General features: G+C 51.7%; 1 protein-coding gene across 2 annotated transcripts in view; it reads left to right on the top strand.

Moving 5' to 3' along the window:
* GFRA1 (GDNF family receptor alpha 1) overlaps positions 1 to 27,462 on the top strand; it is a 184,879-nt gene that overhangs the window by 117,471 nt on the left and 39,946 nt on the right. For both annotated transcript variants that reach the window (XM_036439168.2, XM_036439167.2), the window contains one exon: positions 10,646 to 10,982. In XM_036439168.2, coding sequence (XP_036295061.1) covers positions 10,646 to 10,982 — 337 coding nt within the window. The remainder of the gene's footprint in view (positions 1 to 10,645; positions 10,983 to 27,462) is intronic.

Below are 27,462 nucleotides of genomic sequence, written 5' to 3'. Positions count from 1 at the left end.
AGCAGCTTAATGGGGGATTAATTGGGAAACAGGTGAAGGCAAATGGGTAGCACAGCAGGTATGTAAATAGGCTCGTGGGAGGAAAGGCTTTGCATTTTATGCTCTTTAACTAAAAATAAAGACCTGATATTCAGCTTATCTTTGCCGAAAATCCTGCACTGTGAGGGTCCTGACAACCGCCAAGATCGTCGGTGATTCATTATTATCTCAGCATCATCCAGGCTACTTAATAGGCTCTTCAGCCTCTTCATTTTTCATTGTTTCAGCTGATGCTTTGGCTAGAGCATGCATGGTTTTTCTCCTGCCTCTGTGTATCAGCGGCCAGCGCAACTCTTTGTAGGCTGTGTAGTGAAAGTGACATTTGGACCTTCCGGTGGCATCCTTTGGCTCCAGCTCCTTGGAGAAAGGCATCACTGCATACTGAACCCCCCACCCACCCATACATCCGAATGAGTTTCGTCCTTCAAAGAAGTCACCTTGAGAAGCAAAACCCCTCATCCCAGTGCTGCCATTGGCTCCCTTTCAGGAAAGCCACTTGGCTGGCCATTTTTAAGTCACCCATGTGGGAAAAAATCCTTACAGATACTCATCGCTTGTTTACTATCGCTACTTTCTGACCACATTTCGTGGGAAATGGCATTTGGCTTGTAAAACCCATCCCCACCCAATGCAGGGATGGCCTGATGCTCCAAGTGTCCCGACGAACACACCTCGGGCTCCTGGGAAAGAAAAGTGTGAAATGTCTGCTATGGAGTCCACACGGAGACACTTCTGAATCTGCTGGTGTAACAGTTCAGGCACATGGTTTGCAGTCTACAGCTTTATTGAGAAAATTGTTAAAGATGAACCACTTCATATTTCCCTTCCACTTCACTCACCCAGCCCTCTTGGTGGCGATGTGTTGGTGGAACAGTGAGGGGAATGCTGTTACGTGGTTGGCCCACATTAGTTGTTCTTTTTCTGGGGAGCAGCGGCCCCAGTTTTGAAGGCCTGGATAGACCTTAACTGCTGTAAAGGCTAACCATCAGCGGGGCTCCAGCCGGTACCCCATGAAATGAATTAGGTTTACATTATCATGCAGATCTCCTCCTGGAGTTGAAGCACTCATTAATTTTACTGCTAATGAGATATGAGCAATTAAATACCTTTAATTAATGAAAATCAGACGGAAGCAAGGGATGTTCTTTCTCTTGGACTTCATAGAAATAGGAGGGAAGTAGTTTCTAGATCTCACTCTGACTTGCGTCTGGAGAAGGACTGAGATTCTGAGCTCCCAGGGATCGAGTGTTCTGGTCCAGCAAAAGCCATTAAAAGATTTCGAGTGTAGAAAATTAAAGGTGTAAGCATTGGTGGATATTATAAAGATTATCTAAGGCTGAGGGGGGAAAAAAAAACTACCTCATCACGGAGAGCCAGTCCTAGATGTAATAGCAAATTTCATGCTTGAAGATGCAACAGGATTGAGTACAATTACTAGATCTGAAGCAGTTGCCGAGTCCTGGGGTAGGCCCCAAGCATAATTAGATTATTAAAAAATGGCCTGTCTTAGGCCGACTATTACTAAATTGAAATCCAATTACGGCTTTATGGTTTGGCTGAAAAATATTTAGCTGTTTTTGCTCCAGTCCTCGTGAAAGATCATTTCCTCTTTGCATCAGCATTTGCACATGTCACCACGCATTTTCCAAACAAATCTGACCTCAATTATCTCCGACTCCATCTCAGATTAGATAACAATATATTCCAGTGAGTGTTTGATGCCTAATATCAGGATCGTGCCTCTCCATGCTTGAGGAATGAAAAGATGGTGATAGAAGACTTGGTCAAATACCTTTTTAATGAGAGGCCTGGGTGTTGGAGAAACAACCGAGTCACGCCGTCTTCATACAGGGAAAGGCGCGATGCCCAAATATGCGCCAGAGCGTGCTGCCAGGCAGGCTGGGCTCAGTTTTGGGTAATTGGCATTGGAACGGTAATAAAGCAGTTGTTTGCAAAGAGAAGGGCTGAGAATTTCAGGCACTCCCGCGGCGTGGAGTTGAATGCTAAGTTAAATATTTATGAACCCGAGATTTTTTTATAATTGATCATTGTATGATTTATACACAGTAATTATAATTAGCTTGAAAGAGATTATTTTTTTTCTTAAAAAAAAAAAAAAAAAGAAGCCAGTTTCCTGGTAGCCAAAGCCATCAAATAACGCTAAGCTGCCAAAACAAAAATGAGGTGGGCACCCAGCCACCACGTCCTGAGCGCCTGTCTCCATATCCGACATGCAATGGGGCGCCATGCCTCACCGGGCATCTTACCTGGGCCCCGGCTCCTGCATCACCTGCTGTCAATTTTCATACTTTTGTTGCAAAAAGGATGAACCATAAACAAGTCGAGAACTTCAGAGAACTGATGTCTAACAGAAAAGCAAAGATGGAGGAGGTGGGAAAGGTTAATTAAAAATGTAATGATCCCGTTTGCTGAGACAGCACTATTAATCACCGCGCAGCAACAAGCATGCGACTCGCATTCCCCGGATAGGCGGCGTCTAATCTTTAGGGTACGGATGGCGAGGAGGGCCACAGGGAGCTCTGAGAAAGGACATGCTCATGGGTGAGCTTGGGGTGCGTCAGCGTGGGGTGAGCCTGTGACTTGTGCTTCACACCAGGGCCTGTCTTCACCGGATGAAAGAATTATTTCCGCCGAAACCGATTTGGCTCAGTGGATAGAGAGTCAGCCTGAGGACTGAAAGGTTCCAGGTTCGAATCCGGTCAAGGACATGAACCTTGGTTGCGGGCACATCCCCAGTAGGGGGTGTGCAGGAGGCAGCTGACCGATGTTTCTAACTGTCTCTCTCCCTTCCTCTCTGTAAAAAATCAATTAACTATATATTTTTTAAAAAAAAGAAGGAATTCTTTCCAAATTCACAAGTACTCAGATTTAGTCAGGCCCTGGGAACCCTGGAGCAGACTTGGGTACGGCTTGAGGCATCATGTAGCCATGGAAGCTGAACGAGGGGGGAATGCATCACCCCATAACAAAGTATGTCTGACATGGTGTGTGAAGGACAGAACGCACTCCCACGAGCCGGCACGTGGGTTTTAAATGCACTTTCTAGCCTCCCAGCTGGAAAAGACCCAGCTCTGGAAGGATTGATGACCACACAAGGGTCACAACCCGTGTGATCAGGTCTTCCAGTCGGAAGACCAGACTGGAAATGTTAGCTTCGAGAAGAGCCTGCTCTTCCCCCGTGAGGATCTGGGGAGCCCGTTTTTTGCTTGTGGGATAGCATGTTGGAGGGAGCCTCCTGGGAGAAGAGCAGCGGTAGTTATGGGAACACGGTCATTAATCACGTCAGAGGAAGAGGAAAAACGGTTGTGGATTCCATTCTGCCGCCCTCAGGAGCAGGGCAGAGGGATGCCTGGGAATTGGCATTGGTAAACACGGTTCTCTCCCTGTGCCTTTGAACTTCCTGCTTCATGCAGACCATGCGCATTTTCATGTGTGTCCTGTGTTATGTCCCCTCATCGTCTAAAGGAAGGGGTTTCTGGTTGCTTGCATCTGTGTCTCCTCCTGCACCCGGTAGGCGGGCGCGCCGGCCCAGCGGTTGCCAATAACGGGGGCGTTCTCTAAGTGTCAATAATGGAAGGCTGCCAGCCACAGCGATAGCCTCTTTGATTCGGGACAGTGTGAGGATTGTTCTCGGGGTAAAGGCAGCTCCTCGCTCCAGAGGAATTTAGAATGCCAACGCTTCTCCCGGCGAATAACTCATCCTGACACCGCCGCGTCTCCCTGTGCTGGAAGGGCCTTTTTCACGTCGGCTCTGCCGGCAGGTCCGCGGTGAGAGCGCTGGGCCGTGTACTGACTCTTCAGAGCAGCAAACAGCTGAGAGGCTGGTGCCTGCCTCCCAGTGCTGGGTTTTACATTGTATTCTGTCCCTCATCAAGGTCGTTCCTAAACACCTGATGATATGATCAGAAAAAGGCATTTTTTATAGGATGACCATCAAATCAAAGCAGCTTGAGGCTTGACAGGACCTTAGATATATCATCCTACAAATGGGGAAACTGAGGCCCACCGGGAGGAAAGCAAAGCGGCCTGTACAAAGACCCTCAGGCTCTTTGGACCACATTTAATCCCCCTGACGCCTACTTCACTGCTCCTTCTTTGGCATCTGCCCTCTCTAGCCCTGTGCTCTGGGCGCTGGCCCTCCCGTCCTTATGAAGCTTACACCTCCCACGCCCGGAAAAGCGGGAAACGAGTCACATCTGGTGGGATCACAGCCAGACAGGCAGAGAACGATGGTAGAGGAAGCAGTAGGTCACCTGCAAAGTCAGGAAGTGGCTATGCCTAACTTGGAAAGGAAACGCTGGCGAAACGGCTTTCTCCGTTGGAAGGCACCGGACTGATGCCTGGGAGGAGCTCACTCTCCAGCACGGCCCACGCCCACAGCAAAAGTGTTTCTGGTCCCCAGCCTGAGTGCTGAGACTACTTCCCATTCAGACAGCATCCCAGGCCTCTACTGAGTTAAAGAATGAGTAACAGCAGATGGAGGGAGAGATTAGCGGTGGAGGGAGAGGGAGCTGTAAAGGGAGCTGTGGGGGAGCGGCCCTCTGAGTTATGGCAAAGCTGTTCAGAAGCCTTCCTAGCAGGCACAGGCGGGGAGGCGCTGGTGCCCAGACCCTAAAGCACTGGCACCGTCTGCCCCTCGGTGCCCTGTGCGCTGCTGCAGAGCGGGGCTTGGCTCAGGTGGTCTCACCTGCTCATTCTGGGCTTTCCTCCCTCTGCCTCAAGTCATCCAGGCTGCGTTATGGGGCACCGGGGGATCATTTTAATATGTAGGGGGGGATCGACCTTACCAAGGGAAAACTCAACTCCAGTTTCTATGTCCTCTGATTCCAGGAGTGTTTAATTTTAATTCATGACAGCAGGAATCGCAGCATTACCTGAGAGAGAGTTGGAGGTGATTTTGTGAGGAGATGTAGAAGGGAGAAGGGGATAGAGGCTATGAGTTGTTTTCCACATTTTCTGTGCGTGAAACCTTTATAAAAAGGATAGGCTAGACATGAATCTATTCCTCCCCCCACTCCAATATTTTATTTGAATTTTTCAATCATACAGCAAAGTGGAAAAAATTTTGCAGTGAACCCATCCCCTGGATTCTATTACTAAATGTGAAGGTAATTGCTTTGTAAGTATCCATCCTTCCATCTTTGTGTCCATCTATCAACCATTTGGTTTTTACAATGCTGACGTCAATATACGTCTCCTAAATGCATACATGTCTTCAATTAGTTTTCGTTATTTAGTAATTTTTCCCCTTATGAGGCATATGTTATGTATGTACAAAATTAAGTGTACCATGCTGAGTTGTGACCCAAACGTCTGTCAAGATAGAGAACATTGCCATCACTCTGGAATGTTCCCTCTTGCCTGTTTCCAGCCAATCTCCACCTCCACCCCTTAGAACCGACCCTCTTCTGATTTTTTCCCCCCCAGAATGAAGTAGTTTTGCCCATTCTAGAATATCACACATCTAGAATCTTACCGTGTTCACTTCTGTACTATTTTGTGTTAAGGCTTTTTTTCTTTCACTCAGTGCAGTGTTTTTGAGATTTATCCATGTTATTGGGTGTATCCATAGGTCCTCTGTTCTTGTTTCTGGGTAGTATTTCATTGTGTTGATAGACCACAGTTTTAGCTGTTTTCCTGTTGATGAGTACATGGGCTGTTTCACAAAAACCACAGGGAAGTAGTAACTGTAGCCATCAGTTGTAGATTACATTCTCATGAGTTATTATCTGATAATGGGATTATCTGATCATTTGGACCACTTTTACCCAATCCCCCCACCCTCTTCTACAGCCTCTGGTGACCATAAATATGATATGTTTTCTCTTGAGATTTATTTATTTATTTATAGATTCCACATATAAGTGAGATGATATACAATAGTATTTGTGTCTTTCTGACTTATTTCACTTAGCATAATGCCCTTGAGATCCATCCATGTTGTCACAAATGACAGGGTTTTCTTCTTTTTCCATGGCTGAGTAGTATATGATTGTGTATACCTAGATGCATCTTCTTTATCCATTCATTTGTTGACAGATTCTTAAGTCGTTCCCATGTTTTGACTATTGTAAGTAATACTACAGTGAACACAGGGGGTACCCAGCTCTTTTGGAGTTAGTGTTTTCATTTTATTTTGATAAATACCCAGAGTAGAATAGCTGAGTCATAGGTAGCTCTACTTTAAATTTTTGAGGAGCTTTCCTTCTGTTTTCCATAGTGGCTGCATCAGCATGCAATCCCACCAACAGTGCAGGAGGCTTCTCTTTCTCTCCACATCCTCACCAACACTTGTTTGTTGCTTTATTAATGATAGCCATTTTTATAAGTGTAAGGTGGTATCTCATTGTAGTTTTGATTTGTATTTCCCTAATGATTAGTGACGTTGAACACCTTTACATGTACCTTTTGGCCATGTGAATATCTTCTTTGGATAATATCTATTCAGTTCCTTTGCCCACTTTTTTGTTTTGTTTTTTTAAATTAGAGGCCTAGTGCACAAAATTCATGCACTGGTAGTGCCTCCAAGCCTGGCTGGCAATCCGGGCCTATCAGATTCCCCACTTCTCTGTCTCCTCACCTCCTACTTCCCTTGCTCCCTCCCTCAGCACCCTGCCCTCACTGGTTGCCTGCCATGTTCCACACCACCCCCTGGCGGTCAATGCACGTCATAGCAAGCAATGGAACTCTTGGTCTCCCAGTTGAACTCCATAGGAAACATTTTCCATATTTGCCTTTTATTTATTATAGGATGGGTTTTGTTTGTTTGTTTTGTTGTTGATATTTGTTGTTGGGTTTGGGGTTTTTTTTGCTATTGAATTATATGAATTTATATATTTTGGATATTAACCCCTGCCAGATACATCATTTGCAAATAATTTCTCCATTTGTTTGCCTTTTCCTTTTGTTGATGGTTTTCTTTGTTGTGCAGAAGCTTTTTGGTTGGCTGTAATCCTACTTGCTCATTTTTTATTCTGCTGCTTGTGTTATATCCAAAAAATCATTGTGAAGACCCAGGAGAAGAGCTTTCTTCCAGGCCAATTTTTTAAAACCTGTGTATTATGTGGGCTGCATTCAGGAGAAACACATTTTCCGGACCTTATTTGTTGTGTTTTACTAGTTTTGTTACAATTCTATTTGAAATCTCTAAACAAAAACCTGTAAGTTCTTATTCTTTGCTGTTATATAACCATAAAAGCAATGCACACAAATTAAGGATGAGCAAAACTTTGAAAACCATTAAGTGCAAGTTAATTACATTAGCTTAATGTAAAGGATGGTATTGTTTGCTGAAGCTAGATTGGTGCTTACACTCAGTGGGTGGCACCCTCTTTCAGCATGAATTCTTTCTTTCAGGTTGGCTGGTCTATCTAACTGGGCGCCATGCGATAACTTAATTCATCTGCCATTTTCTCCATTTAAATGCACATGAACTGCTTATTCAGATGTCACTGGCTACATCATTTAAGTGTTTACGTCACCTCTGTGCCTCTATTCTTTTCTTTTTAGTAGCTTGTACACAGTATAAATTGCATGCAGCAAACTGTGTGCCAATATCCATCCTTATAAGGCCAATCTAGGTGATGTATAGTTTGGTTATATTATAGTAGCTTATTTTAGATGATAATAAAAATGCATAATTTAGAAATCTAGCAAACTGTAGACCTTTAAGAATATATACCCAGCCGGTGTGATGAGCATTGACCTATTAACCAGGAGGTCATGGTTCAAGTCCCGGTCAGGGCACACGCCCAGATTGCAGGCTTGATCCCCAGTGAGGGGCACGCAGGGAGCAGCCGATCAATGATTCTTTCATCATTGATGTTCCTACCTCTCCCTCCCTCAGGGAAACCAATAAAAATATATTCTTAAAAACAGAATAGAAATCACTGTTGCCCATGGGCCCAACAGCACGACATGAGAAGTCTCAAAAGAGGAAACGGCTAGAAGTGACACCAAGGCTGCAAGGTCCTAGTGATCTATCTTGTCAGGGCGCCTGGTGAATATTCAGTCATCCAGCCCTAAGGACCCGAGTGTGACAGCGGAGGATCCAGGGAGAAGCCAGTTTGGGGAACGTGCCCCACGTGGGCTTGTTAAACCATCAGGGGGCGCCCACACAGCTGCTGGCCTCTTGCACTGTATGGCTCACCTGGAAAGGGAGGACTGTGTTGTTTACTGTCTTCCACATTCACTGGTTGCCATCGGATGTCACAGGCAGAGACAGGAGCCCAGAGCATAGCAAAATACTGCTGGTGCTGCCAGGGTGCGCCTCAGTTTTCAGGTTTTTGCATTTTGGGGTTTCTTAAAGCAAGCCACATTGTCAGTTCAACAGGGAGACGAATGTTGGGCTTGCTGTGTGTGTCCTTCCCTTATTCCCTTACTTAGAACCTTTTCTCATGGAAAGAACATTTAACGTGAGATATACTCTCTTCGCAGATTTTTAAGTGAACAGTATAGGATTGTTAAGTGTCCGTATGAAGTCATGCAGCAGATCCTCGGGTCTTGCAGGACTGAGATTTTATACCTCTTTGATAATAACTCTCCATTCCCCCTTCCCCCACCCCAGCCTCTGGCAACGACCATTCTGCCCGCTGCTTCTGTAAGCTTCAGTGTTTCAGATTCCTCATGCGAGTGGAATCACACTGTGCTTGTTATTCTGTGGCTGGCTTATTTCACTCAGCGCAATGTCCCCAAGGCTCGTTTCTGGTATCGCGTACAGCAGGATTTCCTTTTTTTAAGGCTGCTTAAAATTCCACGTGCTCTTTAGATGCACACTAAATGCAGGGCTCCATCGTAGTCCCACCCAACCCACCTGGAATCTTTCTCTTCTGTGGCCAATTCTCTTGTAACTTCCCAAATGCCTTTATGGTCCTTGTTGACTGGATCATAGAGGGAATGAAAGAAGGTGCCAGAATTCAAGGAAGGGCTGAGGCCTGAGCAGGAACAAGCTTGTGTGTGTGTATGGGGGTGGTGGTGGTGGTGTCGAATTTGACAATTGTGTGGTGCTGTGCTGCCCCACTGCTGTTTCCTGGGGCTGCTGTTACATCTTAGTGTCAATTTTCCATGGACCAACTTGTAATTCGGCACTGGAACGTTCCCCACCACTTCCTCTCCCCATAGAAACCCCGGTATCATGGTGACTGAGTTTAACTTCCCTTGTCCACTCATCTTTTTAAAAATATATATTTTTATTGATTTCAGGGAGGAAGGGAGAGGAAGAGATAGAAACATCAATGAGGAGAGAGAATCTTTGATTGGCTGCCTCTGGCATGCCCCCTACTGGGGATCAAGCCTGCAATCTGGGTGTGTGCCCTGACTGGGACTGGAACTGGAACTGTGACCTCCTGGTTCACAGGTTGATGCTTAACTACTGAGCCATACCAGGTGGCTGTCCACTCATCTTCCAGCTTTATCCATTGGGCTTGGCTCTGTCAGCCCACCAGCCATCACCCTGGTGGGCCCTGCCTCCACCAGGCTCTCTCTACAGGTCACACGGCGGGCAGCCCAGCAGTGGACAGCCCCGGTGCCTGACAGCAGAGGCCTTGGGAAGAAGGCGGCATTCATTGTGAGAGATTCCAAAGGCCTGTGGTGTGTAAGCCCATTGCCATTCCATCCAAAATCCTAGCCAGATTTTCCTCATCTGCAACCTTAGTGCCGGAGGAGCCCGCGTTCTGGAGGCGGTGCGTGAAAGTGGTAATTGAGGCTTGCACGTTTTTAGGTAATTTATTCTGGTTTCCTTCCAATGGCCTGTGAGCTAGAACTTAAACACAGCTTCGCCGGAGTTGGTGTTTCTTCCTGTTTAGAGAGCCTAGCATAATATTTTGTCTTCTGGGCTCAAATAACCACGTAATTACTCGGTAATCATATAGTAATTAGCATGCACTATATGCATTTATTACATAATTATGTTCCTGGGGGATTGCATGGCAATTATACTTAGATCCAGCATATCATTTTATATACTGTGTAATGAACAAGTGTATAATTTGTTGCTTTCTTCTTTTATCCCGGTTTCCGTTTGCCAACCAGGAGTTGGGAACGTCTCCTCCTCTCGCCTTGTTTACATGCAATCGGGCAGGTGCGCCGGCTCTCCGGCCTCGTCAGGGCCTCCTAATTAAGCGGTGAAGGGAGTGCTGGGAGCTGGCGTTCCGCGGTGGGCTCCCCGGCGTTCCACGCTTGCTATTTGCCCCTGGTCCCGAACTCTTTAAGCGATTAGCTTTCCCAGCACAGAGTCGGTCAGAGCTCCGAGCACTGCCAGGTACATGCAAGGTACCCATGAGAGCCCTGGAGGTGCTTTCTTTCTTTTTTTATTTACATATATATATTATTGATTTTTTTAGAGAGAGGAAGGGAGAGAGAGAGTTAGAAACATCGATGAGAGAGAAACATCGACCAGCTGCCTCTTGCACACCCCCTTCTGGGGATGTACCCACAACCAATGTACATGCCCTTGACCGGAATCGAACCCGGGACCTTTCAGTCCACAGGCCGATGCTCTATCCACTGAGCCAAACCGGCCTCGGCCCGGAGGTGCTTTCGTTACAGGGGAGCTCACGCCCGCCTCGCCTTGCTCTCCCCTCTGCAGTGGAGCACATCCCCAAGGGGAACAACTGCCTGGACGCCGCCAAGGCCTGCAACCTGGACGACACGTGCAAGAAGTACCGGTCCGCCTACATCACCCCCTGCACCACCAGCATGTCCAACGAGGTGTGCAACCGGCGCAAGTGCCACAAGGCCCTGAGGCAGTTCTTCGACAAGGTGCCGGCCAAGCACAGCTACGGGATGCTCTTCTGCTCCTGCCGCGACATCGCCTGCACCGAGCGCCGGCGGCAGACCATCGTGCCCGTGTGCTCCTACGAGGAGCGGGAGAAGCCCAACTGCCTGAACCTGCAGGACTCCTGCAAGACCAACTACATCTGCAGGTGGGCGCGCGGGAAGGCGGGAGATGCATGAGGTGGCAGTGGGGGGGCGGGTAGGGACCACCTTGGCTGCGTCTGGGGCCGAGCCCGAGGGAGGGGCGGGCAGGGCAGGCATTGGAGAGACTGGCCTGAAACTGACCTCTGTGTGTAACATAGGGGTGTCGAACTCAATCAGAGAAGGGGCCAAAATCTAAAATCCAGCCTAAATCGCGGGCCGAATGGTTTACTGAACAGTCATAAACTGTCATTGTGATGGAAACGCAGCGGAGTGCAGTGATGACAGCGTGGTGCGGGCCACATTGCAAGGCCTGGCCGGACGGATTTGGCCCGCGGGCCTTGTGTTTGACACATGTGGTGTAACACATGGTCTTTCAGAAGCTGGTCAGGTGACTGCTGTGCTGGGAAGGTTCCGGTGTGCCCCGGGAGAGCGCCCAGAGTGGCCGGGATGAGGTCCATACCACTGTGTGAGTGGGGTGAGCCTGCAGTGGGCACATGCCTTCTCCCCAGCCCTGAGACGCTGCCAGAAGTCCCAGGGGGTTAAGTAAGTCCGGGGAGGGATGGGCTGGAGACACAGAGGCTCTCGGCCATCGAGGTCAGAACACTGGGGAGACCAGAGAGAGGGTTTGAGCTGTGGCCGAGCCCTGCAGAGAGTTCCAGAATCCCCGAGTCTGTTCTGGGCCATCCGTCAGTCACTGATGTGGACGGAAGGAGCAGGCCCTCGTGCTCCCAGATTCCGCCTCCAGCAGACACCTGCTGAGCCTGGGCCCTGGTGTTGAAAACAGTGTCTTCTTTTGCCCTTGGGACCACGGCCCCTTCTGACGTTGGAAGGAGTGCCTGAAGGTAGTCTCGTTTCTGTATTGTTGTTGTTTTGTTTTTCTAAGCCAGTGGTTGGCAAACTCATTGGTCAACAGAGCCAACTATAAATAGCACAACGATTGAAATTTCTTTGGAGAGCCACATTTTTTAAACTTCTTCTACCGCCACTTCTTCAAAATAGACTCACCCAGGCCGTGGTATTTTGTGGAAGAGCCACACTCAAGGAGCCAAAGAGCTGCATGTGGCTCTCGAGCCGAAGCTTGCCGACCACGGTTTTAAGCACTACAGAACGAGGGAGAGGGAAAGAGAAGGTCTCTCTTCACGCTCCTCTTCGTTGGCCCCGGTGGCCACTGTCAGCAACGTGATGTGTGTCCTTCCAGAGTTTGGGACTGAGTTCAGGTGCTGATAGAGCAAGTAGATTGTGAGAAGCAGAGACTTGTCTTTGCTGCCTCAGGCGACCCTGGTGCCACATTCAGAGGCGAAGTCTGGGTGCAGGGCTGGAGGTTCAGAGGGGGCATCCGTTGGCAGCCCCTGGACTCGCATGCCCCCAGCAGACGCTCACTGCACAGGTGTGTGAGTGAGGGTGTGTGATTGCCTGCTTTCTTACAGATGCCCCAGTGTGCTTCTAAAGAGCAGGAAAGAGGAGACTGGTATTTTGAGGATGCTGGTGAACTGAGTTCTGGTCAATTTCAATTTCATTTTGGTAGAAGGGGACACCTCCCCCTCCCCCGGACCCTGCTATCTTTCCTTAGACTACCGTAGCTCTAAGAGGGACCAAAGAAAAAGACAAGTAGGACTTTTGCATGCTGAAGATTTTCAGGGAGTTTTCCCCCTGTATTTTATTATTATTTTTTTAAGTTGGAAGCAGGTGGCCTGCTCCATGAGGAAGCGCTCAGGTGGCCACGTGGGTCTTAGGGGCAGGAGTCAGGTGTTTCTGCAGAGCAACTTCTCTGAGGCTCTTCCTTCCACGCCCAGTTCCATCCAGTCCCTCTTAGTTGTGGGCTGGGGTCTGGATGTCTACACTGGAAGGGTCCTGAGCAAGAGGCAGGCCCCCCCCCCACAGCTCTGACCTGGGGAGCCAGTCAACCAGGGAGACACAGACCCCCTCCAGGAGGTGGACATGGTGAGGAGAAGGATGTGGGTGGGGGTGGGGGAGCCTGGAGCTTTGCTCGGGGTGTTGGATCTCAGGGAACAGAGAGTCCAGGAAACACCTCTCCTGGAGACCTCTGGGTCTGCAACCCCAAATTCCTAGGCCACGTTGTCTTTGAACGGAAGGGATGCCTCTTCTAGGAGCAGGACTGGGTCTCCAGGGTCCCCCTTGGCCTGAAGGCAGACCACTCTCTGCCTCTGCAGAGGGAACCCTGTGCCCTGGTGGCTCCAAGCAGCTGTGGAGGGAGCAGTGGATGCACCTTTCGCCCAAGGGGCAGTGCTGGGAGGTGGGGAGGAGCCTTTTCCTCTTACGAGGTTCAGCTTGCACATGAGGTCTGGGGGAGGTCCCCGATGCCCCCTGCATGGGCTGGAAGCCCGCCCTGAGGGGCGCCTTGGCAGCACCTGCCTGCTCCTCCGAAAACAGAGGCTCCTCACAGGGTTGGTGTGAATTCGTCCCATCACCTTGCTTTCCTGCCAAGCTGTAGTGAGAAAGAGCGGGGAGCTTGGGAACTTGGGGTGTTCTGGGGAGTTGGCAAGAGGAACCTGCAGATAATGGGGTGATTTGGGTGCTCTTTGGGAGCTCAGACTGACCTGGTAGAAAGGTTCCAGGGACCTTGTGTGTGGAGAGACAGCCCTGATAGGTAGGATAGCGGCCGCAGCTGATGGGGCAGAAATGAACTAGGGGCAGCCTTCACCTGATAACCACCTGACTGGTCGCCCCAAAATGGGGACGTGACAATGGCCATCCCGCAGAGGGGTGAAGGTCAGCGGGCCTGGGAGGTCAGCTGGGGGCGGTCTTTGTGCTGCAGCCTCATCTGGCTGTAGGAGGAACCCCGATCCTGAAGTATTGGGGGGGGGGGACGCTAACAGGTGAAACTGGCCTCGGTGTGATTGATGGGTTGCATAGCCTATCTTGAGTCTTCCCCGCGAAGGGGAACCAGTGACTCCCCGGTGGGACCTGTTGTCATTTAGCCCATGATTGCTTTCCAGAGCCTGGCCCTCTGACTCATGATTACCCCCCACCTATCAGTTGTGGTAAATGCAATTTAAGCTGCGAGGTAGTCTGGCAGTGTTTGCTTTGATCAGAGTTTATTCATCTTTAAATCTATCCTTTTTTCCTCATCTTCCCCCACCCCCAATCCATCTCCATGAGATCCTTGCTAGCAGCATCTGGTCCCCTGGGAGTTGGGCTTCCGTGGGGTTTTACCTTCAGGTGCCCCAACCCAGCCCCATCCAGAGGGAGGGGGTGAGGCTGAAGGGATGGTTCCAGGTGTAATGTGCTTCTCCCCAAAGCCTAAAGCATGGCAGAAGGGAAAATTGCTTCCTAAAAACCACATTCTTCGAAAGCTCACGCTTTTGCAAATGCTCCTCCATTTCCATCTCGACGTGCGTGAGGATCAGAGAGCTGCTCCGGCTCATTTAAACGCCCGCACTTCACGTTTCCAGCCCTCAGCGCCTGGGCTGCTTCCCCGAGGGCCTGTCTCTCCCCTGTCTCTCCCCTGCCTGGTTCCTTCAAACGCAGGAGATGCAGCTTTAGCTTTTTCTTTTGACTCCTGCTGCTTTCTCCCGCTCCCTTTTAGGGAAGCTGACAGGTTCCTCTCCTCTGGGGGTGCCGGGGAGCCGGAGAGCGTGATGGGCTGGGCCTCAGAGCTTGTCTGGGGGAAAGCAGGCGTGGAGGCATTATTAGAAGGGTGTGATGGAGTTTAAAAGCTCCCCTGCCTTCCCCAAAGCACTGGGTCTCCCTTGCTGGTGTTCTTCTGGTTGCTTTTTTTTTCCCTTCCCATTTTTTTTTAAATTAAAGTATTATATGTGTACCTTTCTTCATGCCTGCAAAGATGCCAGGGCTGAGTGTGGCCATAAAGGAAGCATAGACCTTTGTTTCTGATCCTCATGGCTCTCCATACCTAATAAACCTATGCTTTGCCTCGTTTTCCCAGGACTCAGATGTCCAGTATAAGCTCAGGCCCAGAGTGCTGGCTTGGGGTGCTGCAGATATGTTCATGTCTCTTTTATTTTTCTAATGAATCGCTCAGATGCCTCAGCTATTTTTTTTTAACCCTTATACGAAGATATGTTTTATGATTTTTTGAGGGGGAGAAAGGGGGAAAAAGAGAGAGGGAGGGAGAGAGAAACATTGATGTGAAAAAGAAACATCAATTACTTGCCTCTGATATTCCACCCAAACGGGGATCGAACTTGAAACCCAGGTGTGTGCCCTGACAGGGAATCAAACCCACAGTCTTTTGGTGCACGGTATGACACTCAGACCAGCTGAGCCACTGGGCCAGCGCTCTGCTAATTTTTATTGGCATGGGGGTCTCGTGTCTCCTTCTTGAGCATGTCCCTTCCAGTTTTCATCTAAGAATTACGATGTCATATTCCAAAACCCATGAATGGTGCTTCCAGTGCCAAGCAAAGAGGGGGCCTGAGGCTGTGGACCAGCCACCAGCCTGTGGCTTTAGCCGCTGCCAGGAGGTGTCGCTGTTGGGAGCAGCCGGGAGGATCCTTGGCGGGTCAGTGGCTGAACCCTTCTCCGCCCTCCTCCTTACAACAGACTTGCTGCATCCTTGGGCTCCAGAATACCAGTTTTAGTCCATACTCAGCGTGGAGCCCATTTCCCAAAGCATTTGCCCTGGGTGCTGGGTGCTAAGGGGGTTTCAGCCAGAAACAGCCCCCCAACTTGCACACATTGTGTCCCAGGTGCTCTCTTTCCTAGCAGTGCATCCAGGTGGAACTGAAGAGTGTATTTGTTTACTATCTAGCCTAGGGGTGTCGAACTCAATCAGAGAAGGGGCCAAAATCTAAAATCCAGCCTAAATCGAGGGCCGAATGGTTTACTGAACAGTCATAAACTGTCATTGTGATGGAAACGCAGCGGAGTGCAGTGATGACAGCGTGGTGTGGGCCACATTGCAAGGCCTGGCGGGACGGATTTGGCCCGTGGGCCTTGTGTTTGACACATGTGATTCTAGCCCGTCCTCTCTTCCTCTCTTTTCCTTCTCTCCCTCCTTCCATCCTTCCTTTCTATTGTTAGAACACTTAACTTGAGATCTACCCTCTTAGCAGGTTTTCAAGCGCACAATACCATATTGTTGTCTGTAGGCACCACGTTGTACAGCCGATCTCTAGAACTTACCTTTCATAATGGAAACTTTATCCCCATTGATGAGCATTTCCCCTCCCCTTCTCCCTCCCTTCAGCCCCTGGCGCCCACAGTTCTCTTCTCAGTGTCCATGCCTTGGACCATCTTAGATGCCTCATACCAGTGGAATCGGGCAGCATTTCTCCTTCTGTGACTGGCTTAGTTCCCTTAGCATAGTCTTCAGGTGCATCCACGTGGCTGCATAGAGCAAGATGTCCTGTCTCAAGGCTGCAGCACTGCTTGGTCAAGGACATCTCCTTTCTTCTAGAAAGATTCTGATAATGCTGGATGCTAGAAACCGATCATTGTCTCACTAATTACAAAGGTGTGGACAGGGAACCCTGAAGGCTGGTCAACCTTGAAGCTCTGAAAGGTCAGAGCCAACCACACCCTACCTAATTGAGACAATGGTAGCTGAAGCAACTTCCCCACCAAATAATCACATCAATCCTTACTGTTAAAATGATCTGCCTGTTATTGGAATTGCCTGCCTAAGGGCAGTGTGTTTATCCCAAACCTGAATTAAAGGGATGGCAAGTCTGGCCCCCATTTCCAAAATTAATATTTTTCTAGTCTCATTTGTATGCATCCTTCTTCAGAACCCTAACGCTGAACTTGAACCCTGATCCACGCGGGACGTGAAAGGGGTTCCCATAGTGAACCTCAAAAGGGGAGGGATCAGAGCCTGTGTGCCCTGCTGGAACCTTTCCTGGCTGCTGGTACCCAGCTTTCCTGTCCCTACGTGGTCCATGCTAAGGCTGGCCTTTGAAACTTAGAGGAAATGTCTCCTTAGTTCCTTAACCAGGACAACTGGGGAGACACGTCACATGCATTTCTGCTCCAGGCGCTCCTTTGAGTTAGGGCAGCTTTAAAGGGTGAGGAATGTGTGTTATTTGCCTGGGACCAGCCCCTTTCTCGCACAATAAACTGGATCTTGGAGATCAAGGTCACCCGCCATGGCCGGGCTAAATCCCTGAGCTGAAAGCCGGATTCTCCCACCACTATATCCAGGTTTGTCTCCACGTGCAGTGAGCGCAGCGGGGAGCGTCTCCGAGGATAATTAATGCCTAAAACTAGACGGGTAGATTAATTTGGCATTTAATTTTATTTTACCCTGATTCATTCACAAATGGAAATCAGCAATTAGACAATGCAAACCTTTGAACCGTGGAGGGAAAGTTTCGGGAAGATGAGAAAACACAAGTCAGACATTTTCCAGTTCATTTGAGCAGTTTTCATTTCCCGTGGCTCCAGGGGTGTCTTTAGCAATGTGTGCAGAGAGCCGGGCGGCTGGCTTTTAATGCCTTCCACCTGCGTGACTGCCTGCCACCCAGCCTCTGGCTCCTGCAGGGGGCCCCTGGGTGGGTTCCAGAGGGTTCATCAAGGTCCCAGGAGAAGAGCAAGGATGGCCTCTGACCTCTGATGCCGCCTCTTCTTCCTTGACCCTGGCCAGCAGGAAGATCTTGCTTCTTATAGCCTCCGGTCCCAGCCCGGGGTGAGATGAGACCAGAGGCCATGGAGCAGGTAGCAGCAGCTAAGCCTGGAGCAGGGAGCTCGCTGCCTCCCCCGCTGGCAGGGTAAGCTGACTGAATCAGGCGGGAGCCTGCCTCAACCTGCTCCAGCCTGTGCCTCCTGTCTCCCTCCTTATCTCCTCTCTGGCAGAGGCTAGTGTAAAGCCTTTGTCCGTTCTTGTTGGAGCCTGTTGCTTACAGGGCGCTTATCTAGATTTATCCGGATTCCCCTCTCTCCAGCCGGCCCTTCGCTGCACCTGCCAGAGCTCAGTCTCTGCCTGGTTCGCCTGGCTCCTTCCTTCGCCTGCCCCCATCCTCAGCACAGGCACCTTGGCCACTGCTGGCCCTGAGACAGAAAGACTCGGACTCCTTTCCCTCCCCTTCTCTCACCTCACTTAAAAAGTCTTTATTGTTGAGAGCAATACCGATGTCCCTCTTTTCCCGCCATTTCTCCCCTCCACCCAGTTCCCGCCTCACCCTAGGCCCTCACCACACTACTGTCTGTGTCCATAGGTTATGCTTATATGCAGATAAGGTTTTTGGTGAATCCTTTCCTCCCCCAGCCCCTTCCCTCTGAGATTTGTCAGTCTGGCTTTACACGGGAATGTTCTGTGGAAAGATGGGGTCCTGGCACCAGAGCTGTGTGACTGTCCTTCAGTATGAAAGTGGATGGAAAAGGAACAGTTTGGATCCACCCAGAAATCTCAGAGCACCCCATGGTTTTTTGGGGTTGGAAGTATCATAGTGGAGGGTGAGGAGCCAGACTGAGATCCAGCCTCAGAGACTGAGAAACAGGGAAAGACAAGTCAAAGGCAGGTGCTCAGAGTTGGGGGTGATGCAGAGATGGGGGTGGGACCTCACAAAGGTAACAGGAAACAAAATCTTAGGATCAAAGGGCAGAGGGCATCCCTGAAGGGCGTCAGTGTCAGTCACTCACAGGGCAGGCAGAGGAGACCTCTGAGTGACACAGGACTTATCACACAGGAAATTCATCCATCCTCCATCCCTACATACACTTCTTCATCCATCCCTCCATCCCTCAATCTGTCCATCTGTCCACCCTTCCACCCTTCTACCTCTCCATCCCTCCATCCCCCCCTTCATCCCTGCATGCACTCCATCTATCCTTCCATCCCTCCATCGTTCCATCCCTTCCTCTCTCCATCTCTCCATCCACCCATCCACCCATCCATCCATCCATTCATCCATTCACCACTTCATCCTTCTACCCCTCCATCCCTCCATCCCTGCATGCACTCCTTCATCCATCCCTCCATCTCTTCATCCATCCCTCCATCTCCACTCCTTCATCTATCTATCCACCATCAATCCATCCATCGTTTATCCCCCATGGATCCATCCAGCAGCTGGCCCGCAGTTCTTATGCCAGATTAAGGACCTGCTTCTCACCACAGTGCAGAGGGCAAGGTGGGCACACACCATCGTGACACCCTGGAGTGGCTCTGCGGTCAGGAAGGCACAGAGCGCTTTGGGAGGACAGCCAGCCCAGCCTGGCGGGCCAGCAGGCCTCCTGCAGAGGCTGCCACCGGAGCTGGGCTGGAAGGATGAGCGACATGGGCGAGCGTCGCTGTGGCAGGCGTGGGACCGGGCCGGGGCTGTGGGTGTGAGGAACGCGAATGCGCGGGCAGTAAAACAGCACCAGGCGCTGGGTTTTGACAAGAGCAGCACCGGCTACGCAGCTCACAGCTGTCATCCTGCATCAGCCCTGCCGCCCAGACGGGGACAGCCGGCGAGTGACAGCCCAGCGGTGCTGGCTCCCGCGTGCAGATGTGGGAATCAGCCTGGCCTTGGGAACTCTGAAGCGTGGGCTCTGTCACATTTCCAAACGATTGCCGCTTGGGACGAGAATACAATGTTCTTTTTTCTTTCTTTCTTTCTTTTTTTTTTTTTTTTTTATAAATATATTTTATTGATTTTTTACAGAAAGGCAGAGAGAGGGATAGAGAGTTAGAAACATCAGTGAGAGAGAATCATTGATCAGCTGCCTCCTGCACATCCCCCATTGGGGATGTGCCCACAACCAAGATACATGCCCCTGACCGGAATCAAACCTGGGACCTTGCAATCCGCAGGCCGACGCTCTATCCCCTGAGCCAAACGGGTTTTGGCGAGAATACAATGTTCTTACATGGCTCAGGCTCTCTGCCTTCAGTTCTGGGCAGGCAGAATGAGGTCCCGGCCGGGCTCGGAATGGACCGCCTCCTAGCTCAGCAGCCGAGACAGCCGGGGCCGGGAGGCAGTGTCCACGGGGAGTTAGGACCTAATGCCCATCGGCACCTCTCCGAGTCCTCAAAAAGGAAAAAGTGCCCAGGTAATACATGCTCGAGAGGCTTCTGCTTTACCTAATTTCCTCTTGAGCACTCTTTCCTTGTTATAGAGCGACGGCTTAGTAATTGCAGGAGTCTTTTCTACAAATAGGGAAAGATCCTGCCGGTGGGTTTTATTATTATTGCGAACACAGTCAGGTTTATGGAGCATGGTCTGCTGGCCCTAGATGTGTAAGTCGTGTGCCCTTTTCCCAGGAACACCCCCCTGCCCCCACTACCTGGTGGGACTCTGTACTCCCTGCGGCACCGTCATTGGAATTCAGAGTCCTCAGGCCTCAGCTACCCCAAGGCCAAGGCGGCCCATGTGAGGGGCCTGGCTGTGGACCCCACGGGAGATGGATTCTTTGCTGTCACAGAGGGACAACCAACTCAAAAGCATCCGTGGTGGTGTCCCCCGAGTGGGGTCATCCAGGTGTTTGCCTTCCTACCTTCTCCTTGCCCCGTGGCCAGTTCACTGATCACAGGAAAGCCTCTGTTTTGTGGATTTTGCTTTGAGAACAGTGCAGGTCAAAGGTTAGGACGGTGGGGCGGGAGAGAGGGGAGCCTGGGGGTGGGGTGGAGCCCAGCGGGTATGGGAGACCTAGAATCATTCCCCGAAGTGAGGGTAGGTTGGGGGATGGGGACCTGGAGGGGGGTCTCTAGGACTCTAGACCTTACACCGCTGATGGATCCCCTCCCTTGCTATTTCCTCTGCACAGGAACCCCTCTGCTCGCCCAGTGGCCGTTTCATGTATTTGAACCCTTGAAGTGCGCAGGCAGGGAGACCTAGCTACCCCTTCAGGCCTAGACCTAAACTTAGATTTCTCTCTCTCTCTCTCTCTCTCTCTCTCTCTCTCTCTCTCTCTCTCTCTCTGCCTCTCTGCCTCTCTGCCAAAGGCAGGGAGTGCTTCCCTTTCATACTGCTCAAATGTATTCTATCCACTGAGCAAGGAATGGGTCAAAGAATGGGGAGAAGGGAGGCCCCCATATTCCTATGAGGCTGCCTCCTCATCCAGACAACAGCCTGGGGGAGTCCAAGGGCACCCCACTCGGGCCAGCACCCACAGCCGCCACCCTCAGGGGCTGGGTGGTGTCATGTTTAACTCGTGCTCAGGCCTCCGCCAAGCTCGGAGTTCAGCTCCATCCAGGGACACCCCAGGCCCCTCCCGGGCGGTACCCCACGTTAGTGATCCTGCAGTCACGGCGTTTCCACTTCCGTGGGTGCTTCCACCTCAGTGAGTGGGAAATCGCGCTGTCATTTTCCAAAGCAATTACGCAGAAAATGTGGCCACCAGGAAAAGTAGGGGCTTAAAAGGAGCACCCATGTGAACAGCCCCGCCCCGAGCTGGAGTTGGGGTCTCCTTTTGTTTTTCCCTCCCCGGTCACTGCCCATGTGTTTGTGGAGGGAGGCGGACCAGGTGGGCACCTGGGATCAGCTGACCCGGGGGCAGCTCGAGGCCTATACATGGAGGGAGTGACCGCATCCTCACGGGGCAGCTGCGAGGGCTCAATGAGGTCTCTGTGCAGCAGCGTCAGCTCCGAGCCCGCTACCTCACACGAGGCACAGCCTGTGCCCTCTCTCCCTCACCCTCTCCCCGGGTTGTATCTTAGGGGACAAAGGAAGCCTAAGATTCCCAATGAGGCATTTCGCCCCCAGAGGCGGGCAGGGACCGGCAGCGTGGGCTCTGTGGGCCGAGAGGGCAGGTTCTTATGCTTCACACTCGTAGGCACCCACGGGTCCCAGCAGCAAGTGCAAATGCCACCCTGCTGTGTGCGGCTGCCGTAAGCCTTACGCCTCAGCGTGGCATAGTCCGGTGGCATTAGGGAAAACGGGGGGACGGAGGGGGTGCAGACAAGGCCCAGAGGTGCTCAGAGCCTGTGTCACCTCAAGACCATTCTGTGCAGAATATGGACAGGCCGCACTACGCACAGGGAGGCATGCAGGGGGCTGCCCGTGGGACGCTGGGCCTGGAGTCCTCCATTCACTATTGTCTATGGAATGGGCAGTGGGGGGTGAAGGCGGGGCGCTGGCAGCCTCGGGGGCACATGCTGTGTTGGTGACCCTTCGTAACCGGGAGGGAGGCGTCCTGGAGGTGCCGTGTCTGAGTCAGTGATGTGAGCTCCCCAGCAAAGGGCGGCCACTGACTCAGGCCCCTACCTCCCCGCTGGGCGGCTCTGTCTGTGAGTCACCCGCCATTACCCGTTAGGACAGGACGAGGGCCACAGCCGGGGGCAGCGGGGCTGGTTGTGCAGGACTCGGGGGCCCCAAGTCGGCTAAGCCAGGGACAGCGTGGGGGGGGGGGGGCGTGGATGACTGCGATGGTGATGACGAGAGGAGGAGGAGGATGGGGAAAGCAACATTTGTTTGACATTTGCTGTGTGCCAGGCCCTATGCTGAGCACTTCCCAGCAGCCCCCGGAGTGGGGGCGGTCACTCCCCATTTCACCGATGATGAGGTGCGACCCTGAGCAGCGTCTGCAGGCACCCAAGTGATGCCGCTGGATCGCAAACCCAGAGGTGTCTGCAGATGTCGGGTGCCTCCTTCCTGTACACAGTGTGTGGATCTTGCTGGTCCCTCAGTTTTTGGGGAGAAAATAACTTCAATGGCTCCGTTGACTGACGTTAAGAACTCAACTGGTTGGCTTTAGCATTGCTGTAGCATCTGCAATAAGCTTACAGGATATTCTGGTAAAAATAAATAAATAGACCCTAAGATCACCCGCTTGGGTGGCATGATTGGGGGGACAGTTCATTATTAACATGGCTTCAGTGGACCATGTAAGACAGCCCCACTGCCCTGCAGAGAATTCAGGTGTCATGTAGTTTTCATAGCCGGGAGCCTGGGATAAAGTTTGGAGAGCAAGGCACGAGGTAAGGGGCTGGGAAGGCACTGCTGAGAAGAGGATGCAGAGCATGAGAAGGGATTACAAAGCGGGGTTATGGATGTTCTGAAAAGGGGAGGATTATCATCGGGCAGCCCTGGAAGGAGGGAGGCGTTCTGTGGAGGTGTAGCCCCACAGTTCCCGGTCGCTTGAGCAGGAGCCCGTCTAGGAAGGAAGGGAGGAGGGACCAGCTGTTTGCTGAGCTCCGGGTCTCTGCTGGCCTGAGGAGAACGTGGCTGGAGGAGAAGCCACCGGGTGTGTATTTACGGTTGAGCCTACTTTTCCTTAGGAGGTCTGCAACCCTATGAAAGAGGAATTGTCATAATGTTTCTGCTTCAAGTGTGCTTGTGCAAGTGAAGGCTGTTAGCCAGACATCCATTGCCTCCCTCCCCACCACACCCCACCCCCCTGGACACAGAGAAACTCAGCCCCTTTAACATCCCAAAGGTAGATGAACATTCCGATGAGTTTGGAGCCTCAGAGATATTAGGGCTCATCCTTTGGGGCTGGGGTCAGAGGAAGGCGTTTTTCCGAACGATTAAAGTGGAGAGTATAACTTTAATTGTTCGTCTTCTGGGAACTCCCAGAGAAGCAGTGTTTGACTGAAGGAGGCCAGGCAGCTTTTGGGGTAATTTCTAGAACGTACATGCGCTCCCCTAAAGTAATTAGACTTTGTTTCCTCTGGCTGTGATTGTCAATATGAGAAAGTTTGTATTTCCCCCGCCCTCAATCCTTGGCTCAGGGCCCCTCCCTCCATCTTCAAAAATCAGCCTTTCCCACATCGCAGATGCCTTACTCATCTGCCTCTCCCTCCCATTTTTAAGGCCCCTTGTGGCCACACGGGGCCCACCAGAGTGACCCAGGATCATCTCACCAGCTTCCGGCTCGCAACCACAGTCTCACCTGTGGAGGCCCTTTGTCAGGAAAGGTTTCTTAGGTTCAAGGGATTTGAATAGAGACTTAGTCAGGCGCCATTATTCTGCCGACCCCAAGCCCTGCTTCTTCCCAGCTTCTGTCTTGATCTACATTTTGGCATGTCATGAATCGTCATACCAAAACCATCATTTCCCCTGGCTTCCCAGAGATTGCAAGAAGGCACAGAACCAAATGCACAGCTCTCCTCTAGCTGGGCCTATGTGTGCATTATCTTTCTAGGCCACGGATTCCAATCCCGTTGATTTTCTTATGTTGATTCTGTTTCATCAAAGCTACATTGGAATGCATCTCACGCTCCTTTCTGAAGCAAGAGAGGGTTAGGGCTGTGGTCTGCAAATTCATTAGTCAACAGAGCCAAGTATCAATAGTACAACGATTGAAATTTCTTTGGAGAGCCACATTTCTTAAAGTTAAGCTTCTCCTAAGGCCACCTCTTCAAAATAGACTCGCCCAGGCCGTGGTATTTTGCGGAAGAGCCACACTTAATGTCGCGAGCCACAGTTTACCCACCACGGGATTAGCGCCTCAGTAATTCAATGGAGCCATGCTCGGTGGCCTTCCCAGCCCAGGGTTCCTGAGCCGGCGACTCGGAGCTTCTTAGGCTCCAGCAGCTGCTGTCCCTCCCTCCTGAAGGTGGAGGTGCCCAGAGGACTCCCCACGAAATAAACCCTCACCGTGTCGCTCTGGAGATGTAAGCTCTGGCTCTCTCAGTGGAAGACGGGTTGAACATCTAGCTCTCTATTTCTCCTTGTGGCTCAGAGTCACACAACCCATTACCCAAGTGTCCCTGCAGAAATAGAAACGCCAAGCGAGATCAGATGTACTCCTCAGGAGTCCCAGCGAATGTGTCCTCGGCCGCTATCCCATCGGGAAGCTATTGGAGAGTGTCAGCATCCAGAAAACCTGCAATGTCTCTTCTCCCTCCACTTCTGCCCATAAAAGCAGGTACTGCCAAAGCCAGGCCTGCTACACTAATGGACATGCTGCAGCGTGGCTGGCACAAAACAACTTTATTGACTTGGCGCCGCCGCCACTGCGAAGGGTGGTTAGCAATATTCTGCACTCCCGTTATGACCTACAATCTGTGGACCCGGGGCATCAGGCTGGGCATGGGGAAGATTGGTTGGAGAGGGAGGAGACTGGACCGAAGGGCCGCGTGGGGGCATCCGATCAGAGGCTGCCAAGAGTCCTTTCTAGGTTGGAATGGACGCCCTTGCCAATGACTGTAACTTGCTTTTCACATGAGCCTCGCAGAGATGAGCTGTCCAGCCCGCCAGCCTCTCTGCTGATGTTGATTGACGGCTGTCAGGGTTCAGGCAAGGTGTCTGTGTGAGGGATGCCGAGATGGATGGGATGCTGCCCCGGACTTCCCTCGGGAGCCGCTGCAGTCTGAGGTGATCAGGGAGCCGAAGGAAGCTTTCTGTCCCTGCTCCCTGGACTGCTGTCACAAACCCTCACCCTGGAGGGACCCCAGGCAGGACGCTTGGAGGACAGTGAGGCATGGCTCTTCTGGGGTCCCAGCATTGCTTCCTCCCGGGGGAGAGAGGGCACTTTCTTGAAGCCCTGGGGGCAAGCACAGAGGGCAGTGACCACAGCCTCCAGGGACCCGCCTGCCTGACCAGGAGCTGCCGAGGAGCCAGACGAGCCACGTGGTTGGGGTTCCTCAGGGCGAGTGTGGAGCGGGCATTTGCTGAATGGGGTGTAGCCTCTCAAGTATCAAAATCAAGCTGAGCAGGGGTTCGGAAAACAGGCATCGGCCTCTTCTTGGCCACAGAGCCCTTCCCGGCCCAGGAGAGACATCAGGCGAGTCTCAAAGGCTTCGGAGACCTCAGAGTCCTCTTTGCCAGCACCATGTCCCTGTGCAAGGCTTTCATCATCCCACAGGAGCGGGAATCTCTGTGAAGGGGGAAGAGCACATGGCTTGGGGCACCTGTGCCAGGGGCGTGGGGACCAGGGCCTTTGCTCCCGAGTGGGGAGTAAGCCGGCCTGTCTGGTGAGGTTTTCACCTGTTGGCCCTTTTCCTAAAAGCGTTAGAAAGCCAGTAGGGAAATGGTGAGCCCCCACTGTCAAAGGCCCCTCTGCTGTTTGAGGAGACGCTCCCACATTTCATCATTATAATCGCTTTTCTGCGCCCACTGAGCAGCACGCTCCCGTTAACGTGGCATGTCCTGCAGAAGCCACCGCTTCCTCCTCCCGGGTCTCCCCAGGCCGGCGTGGCCTGGGCCGGCCTGTCGCTCCTCTAAGAGCAGGGACCTTCTCTGCCAGAGAGAGAGAGTTTTTTTCCGTGAGTGACTCGTCATTTCGTGTCTGTTTTGTCCCAGAAAAGCGTCGTGTTCCTCGCTCCTGTCGTCATGGAGATTGCATGTCTCCCGAAGAAGCCCTGTTGTGGTCTCCTTTGTCACTCCCGCCGGGACAGGGCAGCGTCCTGGGCGGATGGCTGCAGCCCCGGCGGGGAAGCCATTCAGACGGGCTGCGGCGTGATCCCTCACCCGGCCAGGCAGGGGGAGCGTGCAGAGGGGCTGCCTCCTGGGTGCTGGGGAGGGAGGAGGGGGGATGGCTGGTGCTCAAGCCCTGGTTGCTGATTGGACAGGTGAAGATCTGGGTCCTAACAAGAACTAGACAGGTGGCTCCCCACAGCACTGTGAACAGCACGATTCCACCCCAGCCTTCTACCTGTCCTCCGTGTCTGCCCCACAGCACCGCTGTCTGATGAGGTGTCCATGCTCTGATTCTGCCCCCCACCCCCCTTCCAGTCTTGACTTCTGTTTGAGCGATGCCCACCCCTCAGTGCACCCTTTCTTCCTCCCCTTCGGCCCTCAGCTCTTCCCTTCCGTTCACCGCTGGCGGCAGCCTCCTAAGTAGCCCGTCTTGGGCCAGTTCCCTGCCCTCCCATCGCTGGTGGAACAGTGATGGCTCGGAATAGGTCCTGAGTTGGTCTTTGCTGAACCATGGAGAGATGAAAGAGGCTTCTCCATATGCAAATCAGATCTCCTTGCTTCTCCGTGTAAAATCCTCCAGTGGCTTCCACTGCTTTTCAAGTCAAGTCCCAACTCTTGGGTCAGCCATTCAAGGTTCTTTGCAGCCTCACCCGGCGGGGGCCATCTCCCATCACTCAGTGTTTGCCCCCTGTGGCCCTGCCATCCCCAGCACATGACGGACTATTTTCTGGAGGGTGCTTGTGTGAAAGGTGGTGATGGACTAGGATTCCCGGCTCTGTAATCAGGTTAAATAGGGTCACATTCCAGCTCTACCCAAATAGTTACTTAGCCCCTCTTTGCCTCAGTTTCTTCATCTGTAAAATGGTGCTCATGGTGTCACTTACTAAGGCTGTGGTGAGAATCAGATGTGTGAAGACAGCTCTTAGATCAGCGCCTGGCACATACAATCACCACGTTATGGTTACCCTGAGACTGTTATGAGTCTGGTCACTTAATCCTATGCCTCTTCCTTCTGCCTGGAGTTCCTTTCTCCTCCGTGGCCCCATAGAACTTACACATCCTCCATGTCACGGTCCCAGTGCCCCGGCCTCTCTGAAGCCAGCTTGCGTAGCTGAGGCATATTGTAAGCTTAAGTTGTGGGCGTCAGAATGTGTGGTTTTAAATCCCGCTTCTACCCTGGCCATTGTGACTCAGTTGGTCGGGCACTGTCCCGTGCACCGGTTCTGTTCACACGCCCGGGTTACCGGCTCCATCCCAGGCAGGGAGCATGCAGGAGGCAATC

The sequence above is a fragment of the Pipistrellus kuhlii genome, unplaced genomic scaffold (assembly GCF_014108245.1).
Source record: "Pipistrellus kuhlii isolate mPipKuh1 unplaced genomic scaffold, mPipKuh1.p scaffold_m20_p_15, whole genome shotgun sequence".
Taxonomy (NCBI): domain Eukaryota; kingdom Metazoa; phylum Chordata; class Mammalia; order Chiroptera; family Vespertilionidae; genus Pipistrellus; species Pipistrellus kuhlii.
Note: the sequence above shows the minus strand (reverse complement) of the source record. Positions and strands in the feature narration are given on the sequence as shown.